The 27,913-nt window shown below is 45.9% G+C and overlaps 1 protein-coding gene across 1 annotated transcript; it reads right to left on the bottom strand.

The window, feature by feature from the left end:
- Window positions 1-8,647: 8,647 nt before the first annotated feature.
- On the bottom strand, window positions 8,648-15,814 carry LOC129399860 (uncharacterized). The gene is made up of 5 exons (XM_055121238.1): window positions 15,616-15,814; window positions 15,311-15,411; window positions 14,494-14,842; window positions 8,928-8,988; window positions 8,648-8,666 (listed from the first exon to the last, which is right to left on the bottom strand). The coding sequence occupies exons 1-5, from the start codon at window positions 15,803-15,805 to the stop codon at window positions 8,648-8,650; spliced, it is 720 nt and encodes a 239-aa protein (XP_054977213.1). The 5' UTR covers window positions 15,806-15,814.
- Between the last annotated feature and the right edge of the window lie 12,099 nt (window positions 15,815-27,913).

Here is a 27,913-nt window from a genome sequence, read left to right on the forward strand (position 1 = left end):
AAGAGGGAATGTCCAGGAGGCCAAAAGAGCTAAAAGAAATCCAGATAACAATATTCCAAGACACATCCTAATCAGAATGACAAAACCATAGATAGAAATATAATACGAAAGCAGCAAGGTCAAAGAAGGAAATTATATACAAAGGAACATTCTTAAGATTTACTGCATTTTTATCAAGTGAAACCCTTTGGACCTGAAGACAGTGATGGCATATAGTGCAAAACTCAATGAAACGAACCCCTCACCCAGCTAGACTCTCATTCAGATATAAAGAAATAATACACAACTTCACAGAAAAACAACAACTCAAGAATTTCACAGACACAAAGCCATCTTTGCAAGAAGAACATAAGGGTTCTGTTAAGACAAAACATGTCCCACAAACATGCTAAATATACCCATTGGGAAACACAGAGTGGCAGGATTACTGTCACTATCACTGTCATCCTGTTGCTCATCGATTTGCTCGAGCAGGCACCAGTAACGTCTCCATTGTGAGACTTGTTACTGGTTTTGGCATATTGAATATGCCACGGGTAGCTTGCCAGGCTTTACCGTGCAGGCGGGATACTCTCGGCAGTTTGTTGGGCTCTCTGAGAGGGGCGGAGGAATTGAACCCAGGTCAGGTTCATGCAAGGCAAACGTCCTACTCGCTGTGCTATCACTCCAGCAGGATAAATTAGAAAATTAAATCAAAAAAGAAACATATTTTGTGCCTAAAAGAAACATTTTAAAATCAGAGAAAACATAGACTCAAAGTCGAAGGTTAGAAAACAATTTATTAGGCAAATAATGAAGTTATGAAGTTTGCTTATAGAAAGACATGGACAGACATGGAAAGTATCATTCTGAATGAAATAAGTCAGAAGAAAAGGGACAGAGTTTAAGTCAGAAAGAAAGGAAAAGACATAGAATGATTGTACTCATTTGTGTGATACATATATACATACATATATACACACACATATATATTTAGGTATGGGAATAATATTCAAAGTGGTAGCAACGAGGGCCAGGAAGACTGGATCATGGTAGGAAGCTTGTCACAGGTTGTGAGGAAATGTGACAATTACCACAATAATTGGAACTGATCATTCTGGACAAGAATTGAGTGCTGAAAAAAGATTAAATGGTATACATAATAACCTTTCAGTAACAGTATTGCAAACCACAGTGCCTAAGAGGAAAGAGAGAGAGAGAGAGAGAGAATAAGTGCCTGCCACAGAGTCCCACTGCATGGGGGTGGAGAGAGGAAAACTGGGGATATTAGTGGTAGGAAATATATACTGGTGAAGGGATAGGTGTTGAAACACTGTATGACTAAAACTCAGTCATGAACAATGTTATACTGTGTATCTCCTGGTGATTCAATAAAAATAAAAAATTAAAAATAACTGTAAAAAAATACAGTGAAATTGAAATGTTTGTGCTTCTAGAAGTTTGTCCTGTTCTGTGTGGCACTTCCTGCTAGTTGATTTAATGTTGTAAGTGGGAGGACCTCAGAATGATATATTAATTTATTGGCATTTAGATTTATGGGCTCTAACACATACTAATGAAATATAATTAAAATTAGCCAACCTGACCCTTGCTTTCCTCAAACCTATGAGACAGTTGAGGGAATTTACATTTCTGTGCAATCAAGGAACTGCTTTAGAATTAACCCAGTTTCAGGACGCCTGTTTTTACTTGCTTTGTCAGGGTAGAAGTAGGATAGAGTATATATTAACCATATTTTAAAGCTCATATTCAAGTTCAGAGGCATTCTCCTGGCTTACACTGCTGATTTGATCATGTGTTTTTCCAAAATTGCTGAGGAAGAAGTGGCCAAAAAGGAAGAAGACAAATTAAAAGCCAGGGAAGTTTCCAGTTGAATTAGATGATAGAAACAGGTTCCAAAGAGGCCAGAGAGCTAGTACAGCAGGTAAGGTGCTTACCAATGGTTAGCATGGTTTACCATCAATATTATCAACCCAACGGTTATCAAGACTATCCCTTATCTACTTTTAACCCTCAGATCTTATCCAGCGTGATCATTCCCAGCTATTATTGTCATAGCGGTCTCTTCTCTATCTGACCTACCCTCAGTCCCACACACCATCGTTTACCATGGAGCCAAGCCAGGTTCCATCCCCAGCACCACATAAGGTCTCCCCAGAGCACCACCCGGTGGGACCCCTCAGCAAAGAGCTAGGAATCAGACCTGAGCACTGCTGAGCATGCCCCACAAATCTAAGACAGATGAAAAATAACTGTGTCATGGATAGAACAATCCTCCTAGGACCTAATAGAAGCAAAACCTTGTTAGGACAAGGCTGGATATCCCGCTATCCTCATCCCCCTGATATTTCTTCAACAACAACTAAAAGCAGAGTTTAATATAACTTTGCACCCAAACAAAGACAAGGCAAGAGACAGTCTGGGCATCTAGCCTTTTCTTACTGGGAAAAAGTGGAGGCAGTTGTTGAATACAAAGCAAGAGCAAAAATCTCTCTATCTCTGTCTCTCTCTCTGTCCCTGTCTTTGTCTCTGTCTCTGTCCTTCTGTCTATCTCTCCCCCTGCCCACTCTTACATACACACACATACACACACACACAGAGTGAATAAGTGTGTGACCACTCTAAGGTCCATTTTTTCATCACACTATCACACTCATGATAAAAACCCCATAAAACACTCACCACAGAGGCTTCTATGGGAAAGCAAACAGACCTTTAAGAACAAAATCAATAAAGACTTGAACAGAATAGGTAATGCCATTACCTGAAAACAGCAATTCAGATGGTGAGTTTCAACTATACATGCAAACAGCAAAAAAAAAATGCCCATAAATAATAACAATGAGAGGGGTACAACATGCAAGAATAAAGAACTCAGACTCACAAATGAATCTTGGAAGAGAGCAGCATGCTACTGATCTCTCCCCACTCCACACTCGACTGATTTTATCTAGACACGTCAGAGGGGGGTCAGATATATCCCTCTGCCTGCCTCAAATTAACCCTGGCAGATGCAAACCTCTAGAACCCATTTGCTGTCACGTTCATGATGACCTTCTCAGACTCATCCTGAGCCAGTGAATCCACTAAAAAACTCAGGCATGCAGGACTTGTGATTGAAAACTCCAGGTTTCACAGTGTCAGAAATAGGTTTCTTCCCCCATCTTTGCCCTTCTGGTTTCCTGACAGTCACACCCACGAACTGCCTCTAGGCGCCATTTAAGTACATTAAAAGCCATGATCCAGAGACTCACAAATGAATCTCAAGAGAGCAGCATGCCACAGTGATGCCTCTGGACCTCAAATATTTAAACTTTTAGAATTCCAGTAAATCTCATACTATTCATAACATGCAATACAAAATAAATTATTTATCATCTGCCTGTGGAACAGGCTTGGGTGGAATGGTAAAATTCTAAATAATAGTGATGGGAAGGTATAATGATGGTGTAACTGGTTGAAATTATTGAATGTGTTCAATTATTGTGAACAACTTTATGAAAATAAAATTTTAAAAATAAAAAGTAAAGAATAAAGAACTCAAGCTAGAAAAAACATAATTCATGACATGACAATAAATATTTTATAATCGCTATAAACTAAAGCACAACTTATTAAAGCCTAAAGGATGTCACAAAAAACTGAGACAGAATGATAAGACAGGATAAAGAAATGTACAGATATATGGAACTATGAGTATCAATTCAAAATCATTAGAGAACTAATAATATACTAAAAACAGTTTGAAACAGAAAGGGAATAAATACCACTGAAAATAACTGTTCATCTAGAATAGTTTGAGAAGGGATTTATTTAATTGTTCAGCCTGCACTTACTAATGCACCAACACTCTTCTAAGAACTTGCAAAATTAACTGTTAATCTATAAAGATCTAATTAAGTTCATATAATTAATATATTTGGGGAGGCTGGAGTGATAGCACAGCAGGTAGGGCATTTGCCTTGCATGCAGCCAACCCGAGTCTGATTCCTCCACCCCTCTCGGAGAACTAGGTAAGCTAGTTGTATTCGATATGCCAAAAACAGCAACAAGTCTCACAATGGAGATATTACTGGTGCCTGCTCAAGCAAATCGATGAGTAATGGGATGACAGTGATACAGTGAATTAATATTTTTATTTTTTTAAAGGGCAATAAGGCACAAATAGTTGCCTAAGTATGTTTTCTAGGGTCACATAGTTATTATGTGGCAGCCTGGATTCAGAATCATAGCAATAAACTACTTTTCTATGGCCAATAATAATAAATTGACAATAATAAACACCACCAACTACATCTGGCTTACAGTAGGTTGTACAGTATATATGTTTTAAAAGTCTCAACAAACTGGGACTGGAGCAACAGCACAGTGGGTAGGGCATTTTCCTTGTATGTGGCTGACCCAGGTTTGACCCCAGCATCCCATATGGTCCCCTGAGCACCGCCAGGAGTAATTTCTGAGTGCAGAGCCAGGAGTAACCCCTGTGCATCGCCGGGTATGACCCCAAAAGAAAAATAAAAGTCTCAACAAACTTAATCCTAACCATTGTCCCAGGTTACAAGTGCTAATTTTATCAACATATTAACTTTGACTTAAGCATAGGCAAAACCCAGAAGCAAAACCCAGATGTGCATGTTCAAGCTCTAAGACTCCAGGCCACTTGGTAGCAGCAGAGATGGGCCCGCCCTTCCCGGCTCCCTAATGCTTGGGGTCCTGGCTGTCACACCCACAAACTGCCTCCAGGTGCCATCTCAGCACATCAACAGCCTTGATCCAGAGACTCCCAACTGAATCTCAAAATGGACTTGCTTCCTACAGAGATGTCTCTGGACCTCAACCATTTACAATTTTAGAATTCCAGAAGCACTACCTCTCAAGATATCCATAATAAGCAATAGAAAATAAATTTAGCATCTGCCCCTGGAAGGCAGGCTTGAATGGTGGTGGGAAAATTCAAAATAATGGTGGTGGGAAGGTGTAATGGTGGCGGAATTGATGTTGAAATACTGAATGTAAGCAATTAATGTGAGCAACCTTATGAAAATTAAAAAAAAACCCATAGGCATAAACCTACCAATTAGCCACATTTAGAATCATGGAATACTTCACTTCCCTTTTTAATTTTGAACACAGCAATACTTAACACCAAAACACTTAGGATTCCAAACCCTAACCCCAACCCTAATCTAAATCCTAACCCTTACCCGTAATAGCACTGTAGCACTGTTGTCCCGTTGTTCATCGATTTGCTCAAGCAGGCACCAGTAACATCTCCATTGTGAGACTTGTTACTGTTTTTGGCAAATCGAGTATGCTATGTATTTGTATAGTTTTTCAGGTTCTACCATACAAGTGGGATACTCTCGGTAGCTTGCTGGGCCCTCTGAGAGGGACAGAGGAATCGAACCCGGGTCTGCCACATGCAAGGCAAACGCCCTACCCTCTGTGCTATTGCTCCAGTCCTTATCCATAATAAACATGATATTTACTGATGCCAATTACCCCAAATTTAAAGATCTTCCTATACTTTTTATTTTTATGTATAAACACAAAAAAGCTAAGACCAAAGCTTTCACAAACCTAACCTTGGCCCTAAACTAATCCTAACCTAATCCTATCAATACATGAAACCTAATCCAAACATAGACAAAAACCTACCAAATACCCCAAATTTTAAAATTGCCCAACACTTCACTTGCTCTTAACTTTCAGAACAGCAGTACTTGAAACCTAATTGCTACAGAATCCCTAAATTTAACTGTAATCCTAAACCTGACCAACACTGTCTGGCTTCTATTGATGCTAAAAATAAGTTTTTGCAAATTTCAAGATATCCCTAAATTTAGTTTTATTATCAAGTATAAAAGCAGAGAAAGCTAACATCCAAACAAACTTTAACCTGACCATAAGGCGTATCACACTACTAATTAGCAGCAAGTTAGCAGCAAATCCCACTGCTAATCCTATAAGCATGGGAAACCTGACTTAAGCCAAGGTAAAAACCTAACCAGAAATTTTGTCCTAATCCTAGTCCTAACCCTAACTGTAAACCTTAATTTGCTGATGCCCAACCCACCAAATTCCTAAATGTAAGGATATTTCTATAGTTAAATTTTATTTCTACAAATGATCCCTGAGAAAACTACTACCTGAATCCTACACAAACCTAAAGGCTACTGCTATCATGATACAAAGCCTGAAATATGCAAAAGCATAAACCTTCCAATTTGCCCAAATTTGACAACTGCCCAGTTCTTCACTTCCTCTGTCAACTGAGAAAACAGCAATACTTCACACCTAAACCCTACACTTTACCTGACCCAAATCCTAGCCCTAATACTACTATTAACCCTAACATTTAGTAAGCCTTACTTTGTTGATGTACAAAAGATTTTTATAAATTTAATGACCTTCCTATATTTAGCTTTCATTTTTAAAGTAATGTTATGGTTAATAGCATCAGTAAAAGTGTCCTAAATTTAATGCTCTTTCTATACTTTCATTTATATGGATGAACACAGAAAAAAACTACCTTCTGAAATCCCCATAAACTGATCCCTAACCTTAGCCCAAGGCATATCCTATCATGATACTATGCCTGACCCAAATATAGCAATAAACTAACCAAATAACCCAAATTTAACAACCTCTCAATACTTCGCTTTCACCTTGGAACACAGCAATACTTCACACCCAAATACTACACATTACCTAACTTTAACTCTAGCCCCAATCTTTCCACTAACCTTAATTTATAGTAAGCCTGACTATACTGATGCCCCAAACAACCAAACTTCTAATGACCTTTTTTGTTTTGTTTTGCTTTGCTTTGCTTTTATTTATTATTTTAGAGCATTACATAGCCATTCATAATTGGGTTTCAGCCATATAGTATTCCAACACCCATCTCTCCACCAATGTACATTTCCCAGCACCAATGTCCCCAGATTCTCTCCCATCACTCCCCCACTCCTCACCCCTGCCTACCTCTTTTCTTTGAAAGGTGTTCTCTCTCTCTCTCTCTCTCTCTCTCTCTCTCTCTCTCTCTCTCTCTCTCTCTCTCTCCTTTTGGGCATTGTAGTTTGCAATATTGATACTGAAAGGTTAACAAGAATATCCCTTACCTACTTTTAACCCTCAGATCTTATCCAGCATGATCATTCCCAGCTATTGTCATAGCGGTCTCTTCTCTATCTTACCTACCCTCAGTCCCACACACACTTCTGGTTATTTCCAACCTTTGTCCAGTCCTCCTAACCCCTGTTTGCCCTGGTCATGGATATTATCCTTCTACTATATATAGTTTATGTAATGATCTTCTTATAATTAAGGATGAATACAGAAAAAAGATACCTTTCTAAGGATGAACACAGAAAAATATACCACATAAAACTCCACAAATTGAATCCTAAGCCTAGTCCAAGATTAAGCCTATTATGATACTAAGTCTGAACCAAGAATTCGCATAAACCTACCAATTAGCGCAGATTTAACAATTGCCCATAAATAGTTTAATTCTCTTTTTATCTTGAAACACAGCAAAAATTACCCTATCCCTAATCCTACATTTAACACTAACTCACATTAAAACTGACTTTTTATTGATGCCCCAAAATACCAATTTTCCAAAATTTAATGGTATTCCTATTCTTAACTTCTAAGAATGATCACAGAAAACTAACACCTAGACCCTCCACAAAATATCCCAAACCTTAGTCTAAGCTAATACAATTATGATACTAAGCCTGACTCATGTAGAATAATAAACCTACCAATTAGCCCAAAGTTGACAATTACCCAATATTTCACTTCCTTTTTATCTTGGAACACAGCAGTTCTTTACACCTAAACCCTATACATTACTTAACTCTAGTCCTAATCATACTATGAACTCTAATTAACTATAAGCCTGACTTTACTAATACCCCAAAGCTACCAGTTTTCCTAAATTGAATGTTCTTCCTATACATATCTTTCTTTTCTAAAAATGAACACCTTAAAATCTGCTACCTGGGGCTGGTGCGATAGTCCAGCGGGGAGAGCATTTGCCTTGCACGCAGCCGACCTGAGTTCAATCCCTGGCATCCCATATGGTTCCCCGAGCACCTCCAGGAGTGATTCCTGAGTACACAGCCAGGAGTCACCTCTGAGTATCGCTGGGTGTGACCCAAATAGAAAAGAAAAATCTGCTACCTAAAAACTCCATTGAGAAAACCCTAACCCTAACCCTAGTCTAAAGCTAATCCTAATGTACAAAGTCAGGCAACAAACCTACCAATTAGTCCAAATCTAACAATTGCCCAGTACTTCACTTTTTATCTTGAAATACAGAAATACTTCACACCTAAACTCTACGCACACCCTAGCCCTAACCCTATTACTTCTCTGAATCAAAATTCACAGGAAATCAGACTTTACTGATACACCCAAACTACCAATTTTTATTAATTTTTTTTGCTTTTTGGGTCACACCTGGCAATGCACAGGAGTTCCTCCTGGCTCTGAACTCAGGAATTACCCCCTGGCGGTGCTCAGGGGACCATACGGGATGCTGGGAATAGAACCCGGGTTGGCCACGTGCAAGGCAAACGCCCTACCCGTTGTGCTATTCCTCCAGCCCCCAATTTTTATAAATTTAATGATCTTCCTACACTTTGCTTTCATTTCTAAAAATAAATTCAGAAAAAAATATCACATCAAGCCTCCATAAACCTAACCTTAACCTTAACTGAGAATTATCTATCATGATATTAAGCCTGACCCAAATAGAGCAATAAGCCTGCTAATTAGCCTATATTTAACAATCACCCAATAATTCACTGCCCTTCATCTTGAACACAGCAATATTTCACTCCTAAACTCTACGCTATACCTAACTCGACCCTAATCCAACTCCTAACCTTAACTAAGAGTAAGCCTAAACTTACTTGACACCCAAAACTAGCACTTTCCTAAACTTGATGGTCTTCATATACATTACCTTCATTCCTAAGGATGAACACATTAAGAACACAAAGGAACCCTAGGCCAGGGCTAAATCCTATCATGGTACTAAACCTGAACCAGGCACAGGCAAAACCTATCCATTAGCCCAAATTCAACAATTGCCCAACACTTAACTTCCATTTTAATCGTGGAACACAGAAATACTTCAACCTTAAACCATGTGTATTCTCTAACCCCAGCCCTAATCCTATCCCTAACCCTAACAAAGAGTAAGCCTGACTTTACTGGTGCAAAAATTACCGATTTTCCTAAATTTAGTGTTCTTATAGTTAATTTTCATTTCAAAGAATTAAGAATTTTCTAAATGTCAAGACCTCCCTAGACTTAGCTTTTGTTTTTCATGTATGAACAGAGCAAAAGCTGGCATCTAAGCCTCCAAACCTAACCCTAACCCTACCTAAGGGCAAATTGCACTGAGAATCCTGTCAGGAGACTAATCCTGACCAAAGCATAAGTATAAACCAGCCAATTAGCCCCAGTTTAACAATTGTTGAATACTTTGCTTGCTTTTGAACACCGAAAAACTGCAGTACTTAATGCTAAAACCCTATACAATCTCTAACCCTCACCCTAGCACTAGACCTAATCCTAACCTAGCCCTTGCTACGCTTGACATTTTCTGATGCCAAAAGCTATACTTATCCTTAATAAAAAGATATCCCTGTATCTTAAGTCTCAGTTTTAAACATGTCCAAAACAGAAACTAATACCTAACCCCACACACACATAAGTTAAACCAAGTCCCTTAGGCAATACAAATGCTAATCCTATCAGTATACTAAACCTGATTCAGGCATAGAAAAAACCTATAATCACCCAATACTTCACTTGCTTTTTTAACTTCTAAAATAGCAGTACTTAAAATGTAAATGCTACATAATTCCTCTATGTAACCCTAGCCCTAATCTTAAACCTGACCTTTACTGATACCAAAAAAATGATCAATTTCCCTAAATTTCAACATCTCCCTAGACTTAGCTTTCATTTCAAAATCTGAACACAGCAAACTAAGTCTCTAAACCCTCCCAACCTAATTCATATCTCATTGGTCTATTTTATTGTGAACACAGTAAGACTTCAGACCTAAACTCTCTACAATCCCTCACCTCTTTCTAGCCTTATTCCTAATTCTAAGCCTAACGAATCCTAAAATACTTACTTAATCCTAATCCTAAAATACTTCAATAAATTTACTACTTGGAACTGTTCTGTGAGACTCCTCCAAATTTAGCAGTGAGTAAACTGGGGCCCAATGGTTGATTGACTAGATAATGAGCAACAAGGTAATGAGAAAGATAACAGAAGAGTTACTAGTGAGGGGGAGAATAGGCAAGATCTGTCAGAACATGCTCCCCAAAATGAAATATGAATAACTCAAGGAACTTCTGAAACTGATGAATAAAATAATTTACATGTTTTAGACGCATATTTTAATCAAGATAATAATGTATTCAGTGTTGAAAGATATTTCCTATTTAACTATCACAATGGTAGGATAGAAAAGGAATTTCCAATATCCTAATGTAGAATCAATAACCCAGAAAAGACACAAAACCTTGCTTCACATTTCTCACAGAAACAGCAATACTAAGAAAGCCTTTACAGAACAAAACTCCACCTTTCTCTTTAAGTTCACTTAAGTGACAAGTTAACACAAGCAAATGTGAAAATATTCTGTGATGGTCAAATCCATAAATCTTTTCTTTGAAAAAATGGCAGGAACAACAGCCTTAGAAAGTTGTTGGCAAAAACAGGCACTCTAGCACTGTTGTTCCTTTGTTCATTGATTTCCTCAAGCGGGTACCAGTAATGTCTCCATTGTGAGACTTGTTGTTACTGTTTTTGGCATATCAAATATGCCACAAGTAGCTTGCTAGGTTCTGCTGTGTGAGCACAATACTCTCGGTAGCTTGCTGGGATCTCTGAGAGGGACAAAGAAATCAATCAAAACTGGGTTGGCCACGCACAAGGCAAACGCCCTACCCCTTTGCTGTCGCTCCAGTCCTGGCAAAAACAAATAACATTTTTTTAAAAAAATTTTATTTGTGAATCACCATGAGGTAAAGTTACAAACTTATGAACTTTTTGTGCTTGCATTTAAGTCATACAGTGATCATTTACCCATCCCTCCACCAGTACACATTCTCCTCCACCAATGTTCCCAGTATCCCTCCCACCATCCCCACCCCAACCCCCACCACCCCACCCTGCCTCTGTGGCAGGGCATTCCCCTTTATTGTCTCTCCTTTGGGGTGTCGTAGTTTGCAATAGAGGTATTGAGTGGCCTTCATGTTTGGTCTATAGTCTATTTTCAGCTCAAATTTTTCAACCCAAATGGGTCCTCCCAACATCCTCTACTTGGTGTTTCCTTCTCTATCTCAGCTGCTTTTTCCCACAGCATGTGAGACCAGTTTCCAACCTGTGGGGCAGACTCCTGGTCCTTACCTCTACTACTCTTGGGTGTTAGTCTCCCATTCTGTTACTTTATATTCCACAGATGAGTGCGATCTTTCTATGTTTGTCTCTCTCTTTCTGATTAATTTCACTTAACATGATACTTTCCATGTTGATCCACTTTCATGCAAATTTCATAACTTCATCTTTTCTAACAGCTGCATAGTATTCCATTGTGTAGATGCACCGAAGTTTCTTTAACCAGTCATCTGTTTTTGGGCATTCCGGTTTTTTTCCAGATTTTGGCTATTGTAAACAGAGCTGCAATGAACATACAAATGCAGATGTCATTTCTACTATACCTTTTTGCCTCTCCAGAATATATTCCCAGGAGTGGTATTGCTGGGTCAAATGGGAGCTCAATTTCTAATTTTTTGAGAATTGTTCATATTGTTTTCAAAAAGGCTGAACCAATTGGCATTTCCGCCAGCAGTAAAGGAGAGTCCCATTCTCCCCACATCCACGCCAACACCAGTTGCTTTTGTTCTTTTGGATATGATCCAGTCTCTGTGGTGTGAAGGAATGATAGGGGGTATGGTGTTTGCCTTGCATGCAGTCAACCCAGGTTTGATTCCTTCGTCCCTCTCAGAGAGCCTGGCAAGCTACCTGTGGCGTATTCGATATGCCAAAAACAGTAACAACAAGTCTCACAATGGAGACGTTACTGGTGCCCACTCAAGCAAATCGATGAACAATGGGACAGCAGTGCTACAGTGCAGAGGACAGTGTGCACGCTTTATGTTCAGGAGGCCAGAGTTCAACCCCCCAGCAACTCAAGGTCCCTGAGCACTGCCAGGAGTGACCTGCACAAGAGTAGCACAAAGAGCAGCTCCAAGGCACACCAAGTGTTTCCCCCACCACCACTACCAACACCAAAAAATATATATTTTAAGACAGAACTAAAGAGAGGCCAGAGTGATAGTATAGCGGGGCAGAGCACTTCCCTTGCTGCAGCCATTGGGGTTCGGTCCCAGCATCCCATTTGGTCCCTGAGCCCAGTCAGGCATGATCCCTTAGTGCAGAGCCAGGAGTAAGCCCAAGCATCACCAGGTGTGACCCAATCAGCCACCCACCCTGTCCCCCTGCAAAGAATTAAAGTTTTAAATACGTGACTGACTTCAAGGATCCATGTAGGAAAAATCTCATAAGATTTGTTTTGGGGTTTGGTGGTGGTGGTGGTGGTGGTGGTTGTTTTTGTGGAGGAAGAAGCAAATAAAAAAAAAGATAGGCAATGAATTTTAAATTATGGTAAGGAATGAATCTTCTTACCCCTTTAACTATAGGAATTGTTTATAGAAAAGAATATGGATGTTTTATGTCCAGTTTTCTTCCTCTGTCCCTCTGTCCACTTGGCCTTGCAGGGATAAATGGACAGACCTGGACCGGCCTCAGAGCCCCCGACAGCTGCTGAGATGTCCTTCCCTGCAGACTGCCGGCTCTGCACTCTGGCACTCTCCTCTCTTACCACTAAGTACCCCCTCTCAGTCCCCAAATTACATTCAATCCTCTTTCATTCTAGAGCATTCTGGTTTTTCTAGGGTATTTTCAGACAAGACTCATCTTAATGCCACATCTACTGGGCTTGCTCAGAGCCAGGTGATGGGAGGGCAAGGAAAGGACTTCCAAGAGATTCCCCAGCCCAGTCCAAAATGACCCAGCCCTAAGACAGAGTAGGGACCAGTGTGACAATAATAGTTGAAAATGATCATACTGGACAAGAGCTGAATGTTAAAAGTAGGTAAAGGTATATATAGGACAACTTTTCAGTATCTATATTGCAAACCACAATGCCCAAAAGGAGAAAAGGAGAGGGGGAGAGAGAGAGAGAGAGAGAGAGAGAGAGAGAGAGAGAGAGAAAGAGAGGTGCCTGCCACATAGAGTCAGGCTAGAGGAGGGGTGGGTGTTGATGGAAGTAAATCTGGGGGCACTGGTGCTGGACATGTGCTGGTGGGAGGATAGGTATTCGAACAGTGTATGACTGAAACCTAATAATGAACAGCTCTTGTAAGGTCTATCTCACGGTGATTCAGAAAGAAGGGAAGAAAGAAGGAAGGAAGGAAGGAAGGAAGGAAGGAAGGAAGGAAGGAAGGAAGGAAGGAAGGAAGGAAGGAAGGAAGGAAGGAAGGAAGAAGGAAGGAAGGAAGGAAGGAAGGAAGGAAGGAAGGAAGGAAGGAAGGAAGGAAGGAAGGAAGGAAGGAAGGAAGGAAGGAAGGAAGGAAGGAAGGGAAAGAAGGAAGGAAGGAAGGAAGGGAAAGAAGGAAGGAAGGAAGGAAGGAAGGAAGGAAGGAAGGAAGGAAGGAAGGAAGGAAGGAAGGAAGGAAGGAAGGAAGGAAGGAAGGAAGGAAGGAGGGAGGGAAGGAGGGAGGGAAGGAGGGAGGGAGGGAGGGAGGAAGGAAGGAAGGAAGTAGGTAAAGGTATATATAGGACAACTTTTCAGTATCTATATTGCAAACCACAATGCCCAAAAGGAGAAAAGGAGAGGGGGAGAGAGAGAGAGAGAGAGAGAGAGAGAGAGAGAGAGAGAGAGAAAGAGAGGTGCCTGCCACATAGAGTCAGGCTAGAGGAAGGGGAAGGAAGGAGGGAGGGAGGGAGGGAGGGAGGGAGGGAGGGAGGGAGGAAGGAGGGAGGGAGGAGGGAGGGAGGGAGGGAGGGAGGGAGGAAGGAAGGAAGGAAGGAAGGAAGGAAGGAAGGAAGGAAGGAAGGAAGGAAGGAAGGAAGGAAGGAAGGAAGGAAGGAAGGAAGGAAGGAAGGAAGGAAGGAAGATGCCCATTAGCCATCTGCCTCTTGTGACTTCTCTGTCCGTGTTTTTGTGGATCCCTCTGGCTTCTGTTTCTTTACATGCTCTGTCCCGGGGACTCTCCAGGCTTCTGGGCTGTTTATTCCTACCTGACAAAACGGTCTTCTGCTGTTCCCCCTGGGGCTGCCTGATGTGCTTCAGGATTCAGAGGGGCTGTGGGGATGACAGAGGTGACCAACGCCCCAAGATAGTGTTTGAGTCCCACTGCACTGGCCTGCAGCGATGAGGGGGCTCACCTGTTCCGCGGGTGCCTCTTTCCAGCAATGCCGCTGCACAGGAGCTAGAGGGTGGAGGGGTAGGGGCTGGGGAGAGGGGGAGTGGGAGGAGTAAGATGAGGGAACCTTCTCCCAGAAGTGAGAGCATCTGGCTTGCATCTGGCTTGCAGCAGAGAGGAAGCTCAGGGCAGAGAGAAGCGCCACTGGAAGGATGCATCAAGGCTCGCAGCTGGGGCAGAAGGAAGAAGCAGGAAGGACCGTGGGAAGGGACTGGGGGCAGGACTCTGAGGAGTTTCTGAGGAACAGGAGGCGAGGAGCTGGTGCAGAGAGCTGAGGTTGGGAAGAGATGGGATCTCAGTAAGGGAAGGTCCTGTAAAGAGAGGGACGTGGGGGTTGGCGGGAGGTGGGGTGCAGAGGTGGGGGCAGCCAGGGGACGACTTAGATCCCTCAGAGATGGCTTCCAGAGACAGTAAGTCACCAGTGTGGGAGACCACTATGTGTTAGGCAAGTTACTACTATGGCACTGAACACCACAGAGAAGGTGGTGAGCAGACCTCAGGCAGGCATAAAACCCTGAGTGAAAGTTGAGCAGCTAGGAGGTGAGGAGAGAGCATCATCAAGGGAGGAGAGGGTGTGGCTGGACAGATGTAAGAGCAGCAGTGGGACAAGGACAATCACAACACCACCCTCAGCCCTGATCCACTAGAGGTGATAAAAGCAAGCTCTGCGGGGGCAGGGGGCACTTCCTCCTGCAGATCTAGGAGCCTGAGAGAGGCCATGCAAGTGAGACACCAGGAAAGACTTACGGGGACTGAGACAAACAAGCTTAACTACTCACATCCAGATTCAATGAGGCACAGGCAGCCCACGCGAGTGCTGGGGCACAGGGGCTAAGGTGAAAGCTGCCCTGTGTGCAGTCTGGGCTCCTCGACTCCGCTTCTGCAAACCAGAGCGAAATGCTGCTCTAGTTTCGGCACCTGCAGAGCCCAGAGCTCTTGATTCGGGCCGGCCTGATTCACATCAGCCTCTTCTGAGGCGTGCGGTGGAAGTCGGGGGTAGCTGTCAGCGCTTCTAGCTCTGGAAGTAAGGAGTGGAAGACGACGGTGAGGGAGTATGGGTGGCGCAGAGCCCTCCAGTCCTTACCACGGTGGGGTTCCGCCTGCTGCACCCCGCAGCCACGTCTGCCAGGAGGAGAGATGCCAGCTCCAAGCAGATCCTGTCCCTGCCCATAGAAATCCCACAGAAGGCAGGACCCGCTACTGCGGGCGCTTGAGGAGCTGTGCCGCCTGGCTTCGGGGTGCAGAAGTCGCCTCCCCTCCTTCCATCCTCCCATCCTCCGCGGGGCAACGGGTCCCCTTACCACGGACACCTGGCATTGCGCAGAAGCCGCCCCCACCCCCCACCCCCCACCCCCCACCTTGTGACTTCTCTGTCCATGTCTTTGTGGACACCTCCCATCCCGGGTCTCCCATCCCCCCATTTCCTCTCTTGTTCGGCTCCTGACTCATTAGGTGACCCTGGATGAGCTACGCCTGTTGTCCGGGCCTCAGTTTCCCGACGAACGCAGCAAGAGATAGAAAAGTGGCAGTAGCAGCACCCGGAATTTTTTCTCTCCCGCGCCGCGGAGCATGACGCGCCGTCCGATTTGCGCGTGCTCTGCGCGCCCTCTAGTGGCTCCTTCCCGCCACTGCACGATGTTTTTTTTCCCGCGGAGCCCCTTTTGTGGACAGCCAATCAGTCACTAGCAGAGGGAACCGGATAAACAGTCCTCAGGATGCATAAATAATAGGTAAACGATAATGAGTGAGTGAGCACTTGAACGCTACGGATATCAAAATGAACGCACGCATGGAGTGCATTTATGAGAAAATGAGCAGTGGAACCAAGTCAATTAATTGGCTTGCTTGTGATTCCTGTCAAACATGTCATTTAGAACAAAAGATCAGACTGCTTGACCAGCCAACGAGACCTTGTGCATGACAGAAATCCTGCACGTTCTCGCTGTCAGCTCACCAGCCTCACACACCCCTAGCCCTTCCCTTCTTTGTGCACCTGCCCCTCTGTTGGTGCGGTCATTCCTCTGCAGGAAACATCCTTCCCTTTTACCCCGGCTGCCACTATGAGCTGCTGCTACTTTTCTTCCCTTTCTGGCGCTCCCTTCTGGGGAGTTTCCCTGCAATGGGCAGGGTCACTTGAAGTGTCTGCTTCCCGCCCCCACCCACACCAGGGGGCTTACAAGCCAGGGCATAGTAGATGAGTGCATTCAGCATTTAGCTGATATAGAGTTGAACGCAAAACAGAGGCAAGGGGGAGGGCATTAGTTGATGACGAGACTCCACACAGTAGCACTGAGAAGCCCCCCTGCAGATCCCGTGAACCCTTGCATGGATGCTGGGCAAGAGGAACAGGGACAATGACAGGAACCAACGGCATTGGCCCCAAGCCAACTGGAGTGTCCAACCTGGGGCTTGTGCCCAACTCTCCAGCGGAGTCAGAGTGGTACTGAGGCAGCAATGGAAAACTGAGCCTTTCCCACTGCTGGCTTCCCACTCCATCTGGCCCTGACCAGGACAGATGCTGTTAATTAGCTTTGATGAGAATCTCAGAGCAGCCATCCTCCTTGGCTTCCCTCAGCCCGGGGTGTTACAGCGAGAGCCTCTTTCTCCCTAAATCCCCACCAGCTATAGCTTAAATTCCAGAAGGGACTACAGTTCTCAGTGCAGTCCGTTTAAAGGGGGCTCTGGCAGCTCACACGAGCAGCCGGTTCCAGCAGGGCTTCTTCCCTGGGACCCCACATGCCCTCAAAGTGAAAAGAGAGGCCCCCACACTCTTTCCCCTCTTCCTATTTGGGAATCAGAACTGTTGTGTTTCTGCTGTCTGGCAAGCATCATTGGTCACTTCAATTTTCCACCTGCTCTACCCTGTGCACAGGAAGGGGAGGACATGCTGACCATCCTTGTTCATTTCTCCAGGAGTGGGGACCCTCAGGAGGCAGCCGGGAAGTCAGCATGGGGCTGGGGTATGGGAAACCCGGTCCCCTCTCTGTTTCGGGCTCCCCTATCAAAGGGAGTCCCTGAGATTGAATTTCCGAGCCAGGAAGATAGCTCAAGTGGTAGAGCACATATCTGTATGTGCAAGACCCAGACCTCACCCCCCTGAAGTGCTTCCCCACTGCCACCCTCAGCACAGTAGGATGCAGCCCGCGTGGGTGCAGAGCAACGACAGGACCACCAGGCAGAGCACCCCTGGAAGGCGTTCCTGGGCACCCTGAGTTCTGCTGGGGGTGGGCCCTGTAAAAAGAATCATTCTCACTCTCCAGAAGAACCACAGAGGAGTCAGCAGCTCTATGTGTGCATGCACATGTGTGTGTGCATGCATGTGTATGTGCGTGTGCATGTGTGCATGTCTGTGCGCACGTATGTGTATGTGCACTCCCAGCCTGGGAAACTGAAGTCCTAAAAAGGTAAATTCTCTGCAGGGGATTCAAACCAAAAACCACCTGTCTTTAAAGTCCCCATTTCCCTGCCACAGGGCTGCTGGCAATGGTCCCATAGCGTGAAGCATTTGCTCCTTCTTAGAAAACGTTGCCTTACACAGGACTGAGAGGCAGAGGCTCGGGCATCAGCTCAGAGTCCCTTTTACCTACGTCTACTTGGCACCTCTGCTCCCTCCCACAATGGCCCTGTCTGTGTCGGTGGTCACTTGCCACCGCCCCACTCTCCTAGCTCAGCACTGCGGGCTCTTCAAAGCTCTGCCATGGCTACTTCCTCCTCTTCTGCTCCTATTTTTCTTCCAGGATGAGTTTATTTCAGTAGGCTGACCATGGGAAAAATTTCATCCTGGGCTTGCCATCACCCAGTGGTGGCCGGTAAGTCTCTTTGGCCCCTTTACCTTCATTGAACTGTCGGTATGGGCTGGGGAAGAGACAGAGCTGGGCTCCTCTTCCCACATCTCTCCCCTCTGAGCCCTCCTGCCTAACTGTGGCTACTCTGTGGCCTCATGTCTGTGCCCTCATCCAGGCCAGCAGGATTCTGGGTTTCCTGTGAGTTCCCAGCACCAGCAAGAGAGGGCAGAGCTGAAGCTCCAGCCAGGCTCTCCACCTCTCTCCACCCAAAGTCCCTGAGTGTGTCACACCAGCTCAGGGTCACTCCAGAATCCACACATGATTGCTTCAGGCCCGTGTCCAGAGGTTATAGCTATGACCTGAGGCCAGTTAGGTTAGCGCCCCTCCCTCTCCCCCCCCACCAGCACTTGCCATTGGGAGTTCCTGCACCTGCTGGTCTCAGTCAGGGAGTTTCCTCTTACAGCCCAGTGTGGGCCAGTAGCCCCATCACTCCCAGCCTCTATGCTATAGCAAGTCCCCCGGGTACCTGGTTCCAAGGAATAATAACGGGTGGCAAACCTCCCTTTCCCCACCCTCCCTCTGTCCGAATTAAGAACTGACCACTTAGCCCATCATTTTTGTTCTAAGATGTAATGGCCAGAAACCCCAAATAGTACCTGGGCCAGCCAAAACTGTCTCATCGTAGAGGAGCCTGAGTGGTTTCCACATTCCTCTCCCCTCATCCCCGCCTAGGCGGGAGCTTTGTCACACCTGCTTCCTGATTCCACCCGCAGCGATCAGCACTGGATAGGGGCTGGAGGCAGCCTGGCCATCATGCCCAGGGTCCCCCAACAGCTCCTGCAGCTGGAGCCCCACCATGAGGGGAGGAGGTTCTGGTCCTCCTCCTGTCTCTGGGAAGCCAGGGGGTCAGCTCCATCATCCATCCCTGCCAGAAAGCTCCCAGGATGCAGGGACAAGGAGACATGGACACGCCCACTCTCTGTGGCAAATAATACTCAGATGATACAGATGGGCCACACTGTGTTTGCCTGGAAGGGCTCGGCACCAGGATGGGGTCCAGTGACAGCCCCCAGCACTAGCACCTTCAGTCTGCTCACCTTTCAAGTCAAGTCACTGTCTTTCTTGGCCATGTGGCAGAGGAGTGAGGGACTGGCCATCCCCAAAGGCAAGATCTGTGAACAAGCAGGAGTCTGGAATGGACAGCATCAGGGCCAAAGTGATAGTACAGCAGGGAGGGCATTTGCCTTGCGCGGCTGACCTGGGTTCCATCTCCGGCATCCCATATAATCCCCTGAGCACTACCAGGAGTAATTCTTGAGTGCAAAACTAGGAGGAACTCCTGCGTATCACTGGGTGTGACTCAAAAAAGAAAGAAAAGAAAAAAATGGACAGCATCACCCTAGTACTGAGGCCCCTCCCGTGGGCTGGCAGAGACACGGTCAGCTCTCACGTTGTTCTAGAAGCCCCCAGCCTAGCCCTGCTCCTCTCCTCTCCACCCATATAGACCTTTTCCTTCCACCTCCATCCTCAGATACACCTGTCCCAAGAATCCTCCTCCCTACTGTCCTGCCAGGCCCCACCAGGCCCTTGGCCTCCAGGTCTTTCTGTGCTCAGAAGTGACCCCTGGTGCTCAGGGGAACCCATCTGTAGTGCTGGGGATTCAAATTGGGGTCAGCTGCCTCGAGGCAAGTGCCTTAACCCCTGTTCTATGTCTTCAGCCCTTTCTGAACCAGCTCCCCCCACCAGTCTCCCCCAAACATACCAGCTCTTAAAGTGAATTACACACCCTCCGTGTCCTCCAAACAGCCTGCCTCGAGTCCCCTGAGCAGTGGCAGGCAGTGAAATCACTGCCTAGCCATAATCAACTAGATCAGACCTTTGTGGGGACCTCAGCTCCAGACCCTGTACCACCGCCCAACACATTCTCACACTGCCCTGCCAATGCCACCAACATCTGGTGAAAGAATGAGTCACCCAGTGCTGACAGGTAAGTCGACCTGAGGAAGGCTGTCCTCCAGGACAGGACTGGGGGGCACACCCCATGACAGCCTCTGGGAAGGAGTGGGCTGGTTTCCAACTTGATGAAGGGAGCCGTGGACACTGCCCCAGTGACAGGTTTTAATTTGTAATTGTTTCCATCCTCATTTCCTGCTTCTGCACCACTGACAGGCTCCCGCACTTAAATCAGCTTTGTCCTTTTTGCCAAGGAGAATCGTAGCCATCCAAGTCCGGGACTTGCGTGGAGGGCCTGCGAGATGAATGTGAGGAGAGGGGGCCGGAGAGGGCCAACGGGGTGAGCAGGCCGTCGGCTGGCCTTAGTGACAGGAAGCTCCCGCTCCGAGGTGCAGACCCTTGCGACACACAGCCCGTGCCTGCACTGATGCCTTCTGAGATCACCTGGTGCCTGAAGGCGAGAAAAGTGGGATGCAAGGAAGATGAACAATCCAAGTGAGGGTGGAACTGGCCCAACCCGGCTCCTGGGAGGACTGTGAGGGCTGCAGTCAGAGCCTGACTTTGTGGGGTGTGATGAGAAGATGGCAAAAGCTCCCCAGCCCGTTCTCCGACAGACAGACACTTGCAATCCCAGTGCCAGACCCTGTAGCTATAAGCTCTTGGGGGGTTGGCGAGGTGAGGGGGCCAGGGGGAACAGTATTTGCTCAGTTAGATCAACTATTATGACTTGCACTCTGCACCAGGAAGTGGACTTGGAAAAGCAGGTGGCCATGCCTCTGGGTGCCCGGGTGGACCTGAGGACTGGGCCCAGCATATGCACCATGCAGGCTGCAGAAGTCAGAAGAAGGCGTTCTCTGGGGAGGAATGAGTGGGGAGACGGGGATTCCTTCCACCAGGAAGGGTCTGCGAAGGTGGGTTCTAAAGAACCCCAGTGGATATCCAGGGTCCTCAGTGCAGGGGGAATGCGACAGAAGACTGGCAGAGGTGGATGGGAGACGTTTGGGTTTAGCAGTAAAGGGGACCCACAAACTAAGTGCTATTAGGAAGGAGGGACAACTGAACCCCTAAGCTTCCAAAGACTCAGGGGGTGTCTCACATGGGGTAACCAGGGCTGTGACTAGAGGGCACATCCATGTCATCCATGGACAGTGCTCAGATGCTCGAGGGGACAATGTGCTTGTGAAGGTCATTTCAGGTGCACGCATCCCGTTCTTCCTGGCCCCAAGGGTTCAGTGCAGATTACGAACTGCTGAGCTGGAGAAGGTGGAAGCCTGTCTTAGGTTGCAGCTGGACGCTGGCTAGAGTTAACCATATTTGGAAGCTAAGATGAGAAAGGGGCCTGGGAAAGGGTATCTGTCGTGTATAATGCCCGAGTCCTAGCACCCAACACTGTTCCAGGGACACAGCAGGTACCTAGCCCAAACGGTATGATCAGATGGACATATGGACAGATACATGAATAGACAAATATCTGATAGATTAGTAGATCTGTGGATAATTTGATGGATGGGTGGATGGATAGACTATGATGAGATAAATAGATAAAAAGCCCGCAAGCCTACCCTAAGGAAAGCACAAACTGTGCAACCGATCCAATGACACACTAATACACATTCACCAGCAAACACTCACTGAGTCATCCTATACTCACATGTATACACTTCTAAATTCACACATATGGAAACTTAAACTCATGCTACGTACATACATCGCCATATAGATGCTCAAGACATGACTTAGTCGCAGATGTCAATTCATCCCTGTGCGCGGCCGGAGCTGATCCACCAGTTAGTGTAGACCACCCGGTAGTGGCCCTGCAACTGGTTAACACAGAATAGAAACTCTCTGAGAGTGAGAGTAAGTCCTGGAGAGTTAGTCTTTCTTACAATTGCTTGCTTTGTGTTCAGAGCAATAGTATAGTGTGTAAGGTTTTTGCTTTGCACATGGCCAACCTGGGTTCAATCCCTGACTTTTTATATGATTCCCTGAGCATGCCAGGAAAGATTCCTAAGTGAAGAGTCAAAAGTAATCCCTGAGCATCACCAGGTGTGGTCCAAAAACAAATAAACGGCGGGGGGGGGGGGGGCGGCGGGAGGGAATGCCTATGTATTTCTCTGCTGGGTTATCTCAGAACACTCGTTTCTGAGCTGCAGTTTTGATTGTTTTGTTTTGGAGTCACACACAGCGATGCTCAAGGCTCACTTCTGGCTCTATATTCAGGAATCACTCCTGGTGATGCTCAGGGACCTTACAGGCTGCGGGAGATTGAACCCAAGTCAGCTGCATGCCAGACAATTGCCTCTGTGCTATCTCTCTGGCCTGCCATCTGCAGTTCCTATCAAATATTTTAAAGTAGGTCAGTGCTGTGCCTCAGTCATAAAACGTTCACCTCCTCACACAAATGGGTTTGCCCTGGGTTAGCTTCCTGGAATCCCCCTACCACAAACACACACACAGTAACTGGTCAGGATATCCCTGTTCCCATGCCCAGGCACCCTGGGCAGCTGAGCCCAGGTACTCTTGGCAGTGCCTCAGGTGTTCACTGACATTTCAGCAAGAACTTTAGGTCTCTTTGCACCTATAATAAGTCCCAGGGATAAGGACACTTGCCCATCCCTGAACACACACCTCACACTCTTCACATTCAAAGAACAATAGCCCTTGTGGTCAAGATGCTCATAGTTTAGCCTTTAAAAGTATTTAAGGGTGGGAGAACTGAAATATTGTGTGGACAAACCATGAGAAAAAAATATTTTCATGGTTTAGTGGATGCTAAGGTTAGTCCGGGTCCCAGGCAGTTTGGGTCCTGGTGAGTCCTGGGCGTCGCCCTTGAAAGTGCTGGACTCTGGGGGAATGGGGTGGGGGCAGGGAGAGAAGCTGGGGAAGGAGTGGAGGCTGTGGGGAGGCCACTCCAGGCACCAGGGACAAAGGTGCAGACGCTGTAGAGGGTGCTGTGCTTTCTGTGAAGGGATGGAATTTTGTGTCTCCTGAGTAGTAGGTCCATGAAGCACGTGTCACAGAGTCACCAGCTGAAAATCAGGACTGTGGGGAATACTAGATGCATGCTGTGGTTCCCGGCTTTGGTTCCCCTGTCCTGTTCTGAGTGACCCAACTAAAGCAGAGCCATGCCTCATGGTTCCTATGAGAGTCTCTAACTAGTGGGCTTGTGGGGCCACTTGGGTGTTCTCTCCATCCCAGAGGCTGCCTGAGCCTGGCAGAACTACAGATGGGCTCACTCAGAGCTGTCGTGTTGTTGCTGGCATTCATGCACAAGTGTATATACACAGATCTGCAAGTGCATGCATGCATGCATGCATGTGCACTTGTACACACACACACACACACACACACACTACCCATTGTGTTTTACCACAGTTTCAAATACCCTACCTACCTGCCTGAGCCCCCCACCCTCCCTGGCCATCCCCACATGCAGACAACCACTGGAGAGCCGGAGGTGGGGGGTGGGCGGTGGTCATGGTAGCTCAGTCCCCGCAGCTCCACTGAGAACTCAGAGCTTCCTTTCTCAAAATACAGAACCAAGCTGCTCCTCACACCTGGCACACACCAGCTGTTTTCCAATCCTCTGGGAGAAGGTCCAGACTTGCTGGGTAACTCAAGTTTTCAGGAGATTGAACCTTTTCAGAAAAGTGATTCTGCCTTTGCTTCCATTCAGCGCTGCTGCATCTTCCTTCCCTCGGGTAAACAAACAGCACTGTGGCACTGTCATCCTGTTGTTCATCGATTTGCTCGAGCGGGCACCAGTAACGTCTCATTGTGAGACTTGTTGTTACTGTTTTTGGCATATCAAATATGCTACAGGTCGCTTGCCAGGCTCTGCCGTGTGGGCGAGATACTCTTGGTAGCTTGCCAGGCTCTCTGAGAGGGATGGAGGAATCGAACCCAGGTCAGCTGCGTGCAAGGCAAATGCCCTATCTGCTGTGCTATGGCTCCAGTCCAAACAAACAGCAAGAAAGAAAACAAAAACAAAAACAAACTAGACTCCTGGCTACCAGGACCTGAGCTCAGGAAAACCAAAGTGTCCAGGCCTTGCTCGAGGAAAGAAGGGGAGAAAAATGGTCTGAGTCAAAAAGGAGAAGAACGATGCTACCATTTGTCTGGGAACTCTGGCGCACAGAGTTTTATCAGCCATGAAATTAGTCCTTCATGCTGTCCTACTCTAGCATCCCGGTGCGGGCTGGGGTACCGCCTGGGTGCCTCCCAAGAGCCACCGCAGACCCGGCTTTCCAGCCCAGTCCTCCCTGCTGCCCAAAGAGGACTTAAAACTCAGTTTGCAGCATTGTAACTATGCAACTCACGGTGACTCAATAAAATCATTTTAAATGAAAATAATAAAAAAAAATAAAAAACTTGGTTTGCTTCAGGTGACACGCAGCTAGCTAAGACAGCAAGACCAAGAAGCCCTGAGTCTGCACTCAGATGGCCCCTGGTTCATCTCTGGAAGCAGAAAGTGAGAAAAAAAATAAGAGGTCCCAGAAAGAAGAGACCCCAAGTTCCAATTTCAGCATTAACCCACTAGACTGAGTCTTTGGGCTTTGGGAGGAAACTCAAGAGTTTCACAGGAAAAGTTTGACTCAAACATGATTGTCCTAGCAAGGAGATGACCTTGGGGAAGTTCCTTTATCTCTCCCAGTCTTAGCTGTTGCCCATTTCAAGCAGGACCAGTACCACTCTGTGTGAAGAGGAGCTGGCTCCCTGGGTGGGCTTGTGGGGCCATTTGGGTGCTCTCCCCATCCCAGGAGCTGCCTGAGTCTGGCAGAACTACAGATGGGCTCACCCAGAGCTGTCGTATTGCTGCTAGCACTCACACATGAGCAGTTATACACAGATTTGCCCGTGCATGCCCGTGTGCGCACACGCACATGCACAGGCATTCACACATGCACACACGCACTTCAAAACACCTTCCCAGAGAACTCCATTCAGCTGGAAAGGGTCTCCGCATCTGCCTCTCTCAGTGATGAATTCCTGCAGCATCCACAGTCAGCTGCTTGACCCAGGTATTTCAGCATGAACAAGCATCAAAAATGTTTTCTTCCATCCTGCCCTTGCCTGCTCCGAGTGCTATTGAGGTTATTTCCCCTGTAAGAATGAAAAAGAAAAGATTCATTTTCATTCTCCTCCTTCTCTCTCCCAGTTGCCTTCTCTCTCCTGGGAGTCTTCAGCTTGGAGGAGCTGGTGCGTAGGGGTGGGGGCGGCATTCACCAAGAGTACCCCTCATGGGCCCATTCTACTGTTTCGTAGATCTCAGCGCAGGAAGATACCCAATCCAAATATGGGGCTACAGAATGTTATTCTTAGTACCCCAAAATTCCTGGAGCTCAGGGATGGGGATTTCCTGCCTTGGAGACTCTGAGCAGGGCTGGCAGGGAGCTTCTCAATCCATAGGACCCAGAAAAGATCTGAGGTAAGAACTCTGCAATCCGTGAGCAAGAGCAAGACATGAGAATAGTAACTGGGATAGGGGCTCCATGCACAGGAAAAGAGCCCCAAACAGTCAACTGGACAGGATTTGCAAAGGCTGAAATAATCCCACTCTTCCACCTGTCTATTCATAGATGCAAGTCAGGTAGGGTCACATAGTTGCAAAGCTGTTTTCTAGTTTTCCAATGCCCACTCCTTTTGACACATGTAAAGACTATGATTTTTATGGTTATTCTTGCTGGCTTCTCTAGAAGTAAAACTACATCATCAGCAAGTTAGCCCCTGGGTATGTGGAAACAGTGTATGGGACTTTAAGGGAGTTTCCCATAAAAGGATCAAGTGCCATCTTTGACTTTCTTGGATGATTCTCTACCTCCATGGAGTGGGCTGTATTTTCACTTGACCTAAGCCATATACTCAATAACACAATATACGTAAATGATAGCAGATAGTTTGATGTGGCCAATTTAGAGCTGGTTGAACCAAAAGAGAGACTAGAGGCTGTACAAGAAGTGAGAACAGATCTTCCCACCTTCAACAGAGAAGAGACCAGGCAGTCTGGTGAGCAACGCGGCCGGAGAAATGCTCCGGACCCGAATCTGGGCCAACAACACCAGGGATCCAGACGGAGGAGGTACAGCTGGCACACCTTCTCCGGATGGAGCCCTGGTGACACTGAGAAGCAACTAACAGGGCTCCGGGTTGCGGGACTGGAACACATCCGAGCCGCGGGGCCGCTGACGCGGCCGCGCGACCTTTTCTAAAAACTGAAAACATACAATCTTTTAATGACAAACCAATTATCAAATGCTTCCTTAGTAGGGCTGTCTTCCTTGGGGGGAAACTCCAACAACAATAGTGAGTTTTGTTTTGCAATATGGAATGTAATCAAGGTAGAGAGAAAATGAAGTGAAATTCATCAGTTATACAGTTGGGGGGGGCTGTGGCGGGGGGTATACTGGGGATTTTGGTGGTGGAATAGGGGCACTGGTGAAGGGATGGTGTTTGAATATTGTATAACTGAGACATAAACCTGAAAACTTTGTAACTTTCCACATGGTGATATAATAAAAATTTAAAAAATTAAAAAAAAAAAAGAAGTGAGAACACAGGTGATAACTAACCTTGTGTGGCCTGAAAGTGTTTCTTCCATCCAGCAGTACTTCTGGAGAGTTTTTTTTTAACACTTTGGCACATGTATGCCTTCCAGAAAAGCCATGAGAACATGGATTAGAAATCAAGAGGTCAGTAAGAACATAGTGAAACATTTTTTATGTACTAAAAGCAAAGTAAGCAAAGTTGACTACTATCAAGAAATTTTAAGAATAATTCTTGACTACTGACTCATTCCTGGAGAAGGCAAGGTCAGAGCTGGGCCCATACTTCTCTCCTTGGTGGTTTTATGCCAGATTTGTCCATTCACTAAGCAAGAGAAATCTGGAGAGGGTGTGTGGAGGGAACACAGAGAGCTCAGTGTAGAGGGATCAAGGTTAAAGTCTATATATGTCTAACTTAACATTGTGTGCAAGAATACAATTTAGGAGTGCTCAGTAATCAACATACAAAGAATTTATTGTGATACCTAGAAACATCAGGAGAAACATCAGGTAGTAATCTATAAAGCACTATCAAATACAGTGATATTTTAGAGATCATTTAGCCTTTAAAGAGAAAAAGATTGAGACTAAAGAGGTCATGATTTTCCACCTCCACAGAGTCTTCTATATTTTCATTTGAACTAAGCCGTATATTCAAAAACAAATATATTTAAATGATGGAGGAGGAAAGGACGGAGAGGAGGTGGGGGGAAGGGAAGGAAAAGGATCAAAGTGGGGTAAAATTTGACTTATTAATTTACTGGGAACTGGAAATTCCTGTCTCTGGAAGTCACTTCCTCAGAGAAAGATTCACCCATCAACTGAGATGAGGCTGTAACATAAAGCAATAGAAGGTATGAGATGGGAAGATTTTCATTTGATCACAGAAGAGAGTTTGCTGGCCAGGGTTTGCATCTCATTGCTCCTCTCCTAAAGAAGAATTTCGGGATTCTATGTCTGGGGATATGACAGGAGCATACAGAACAAAGTCTTTTCCATCTGACCTTCAGCAAGATTGCCCCCATGAAAAATGGTAGAGATTTTTCAGGGGGCTGGAGTGATAGCACAGCGGGTAGAGCGTTTGTCTTGCATGCAGCTGACC

Source organism: Sorex araneus, chromosome X (genome assembly GCF_027595985.1).
Source record: "Sorex araneus isolate mSorAra2 chromosome X, mSorAra2.pri, whole genome shotgun sequence".
NCBI classification, from domain to species: Eukaryota; Metazoa; Chordata; class Mammalia; order Eulipotyphla; family Soricidae; genus Sorex; species Sorex araneus.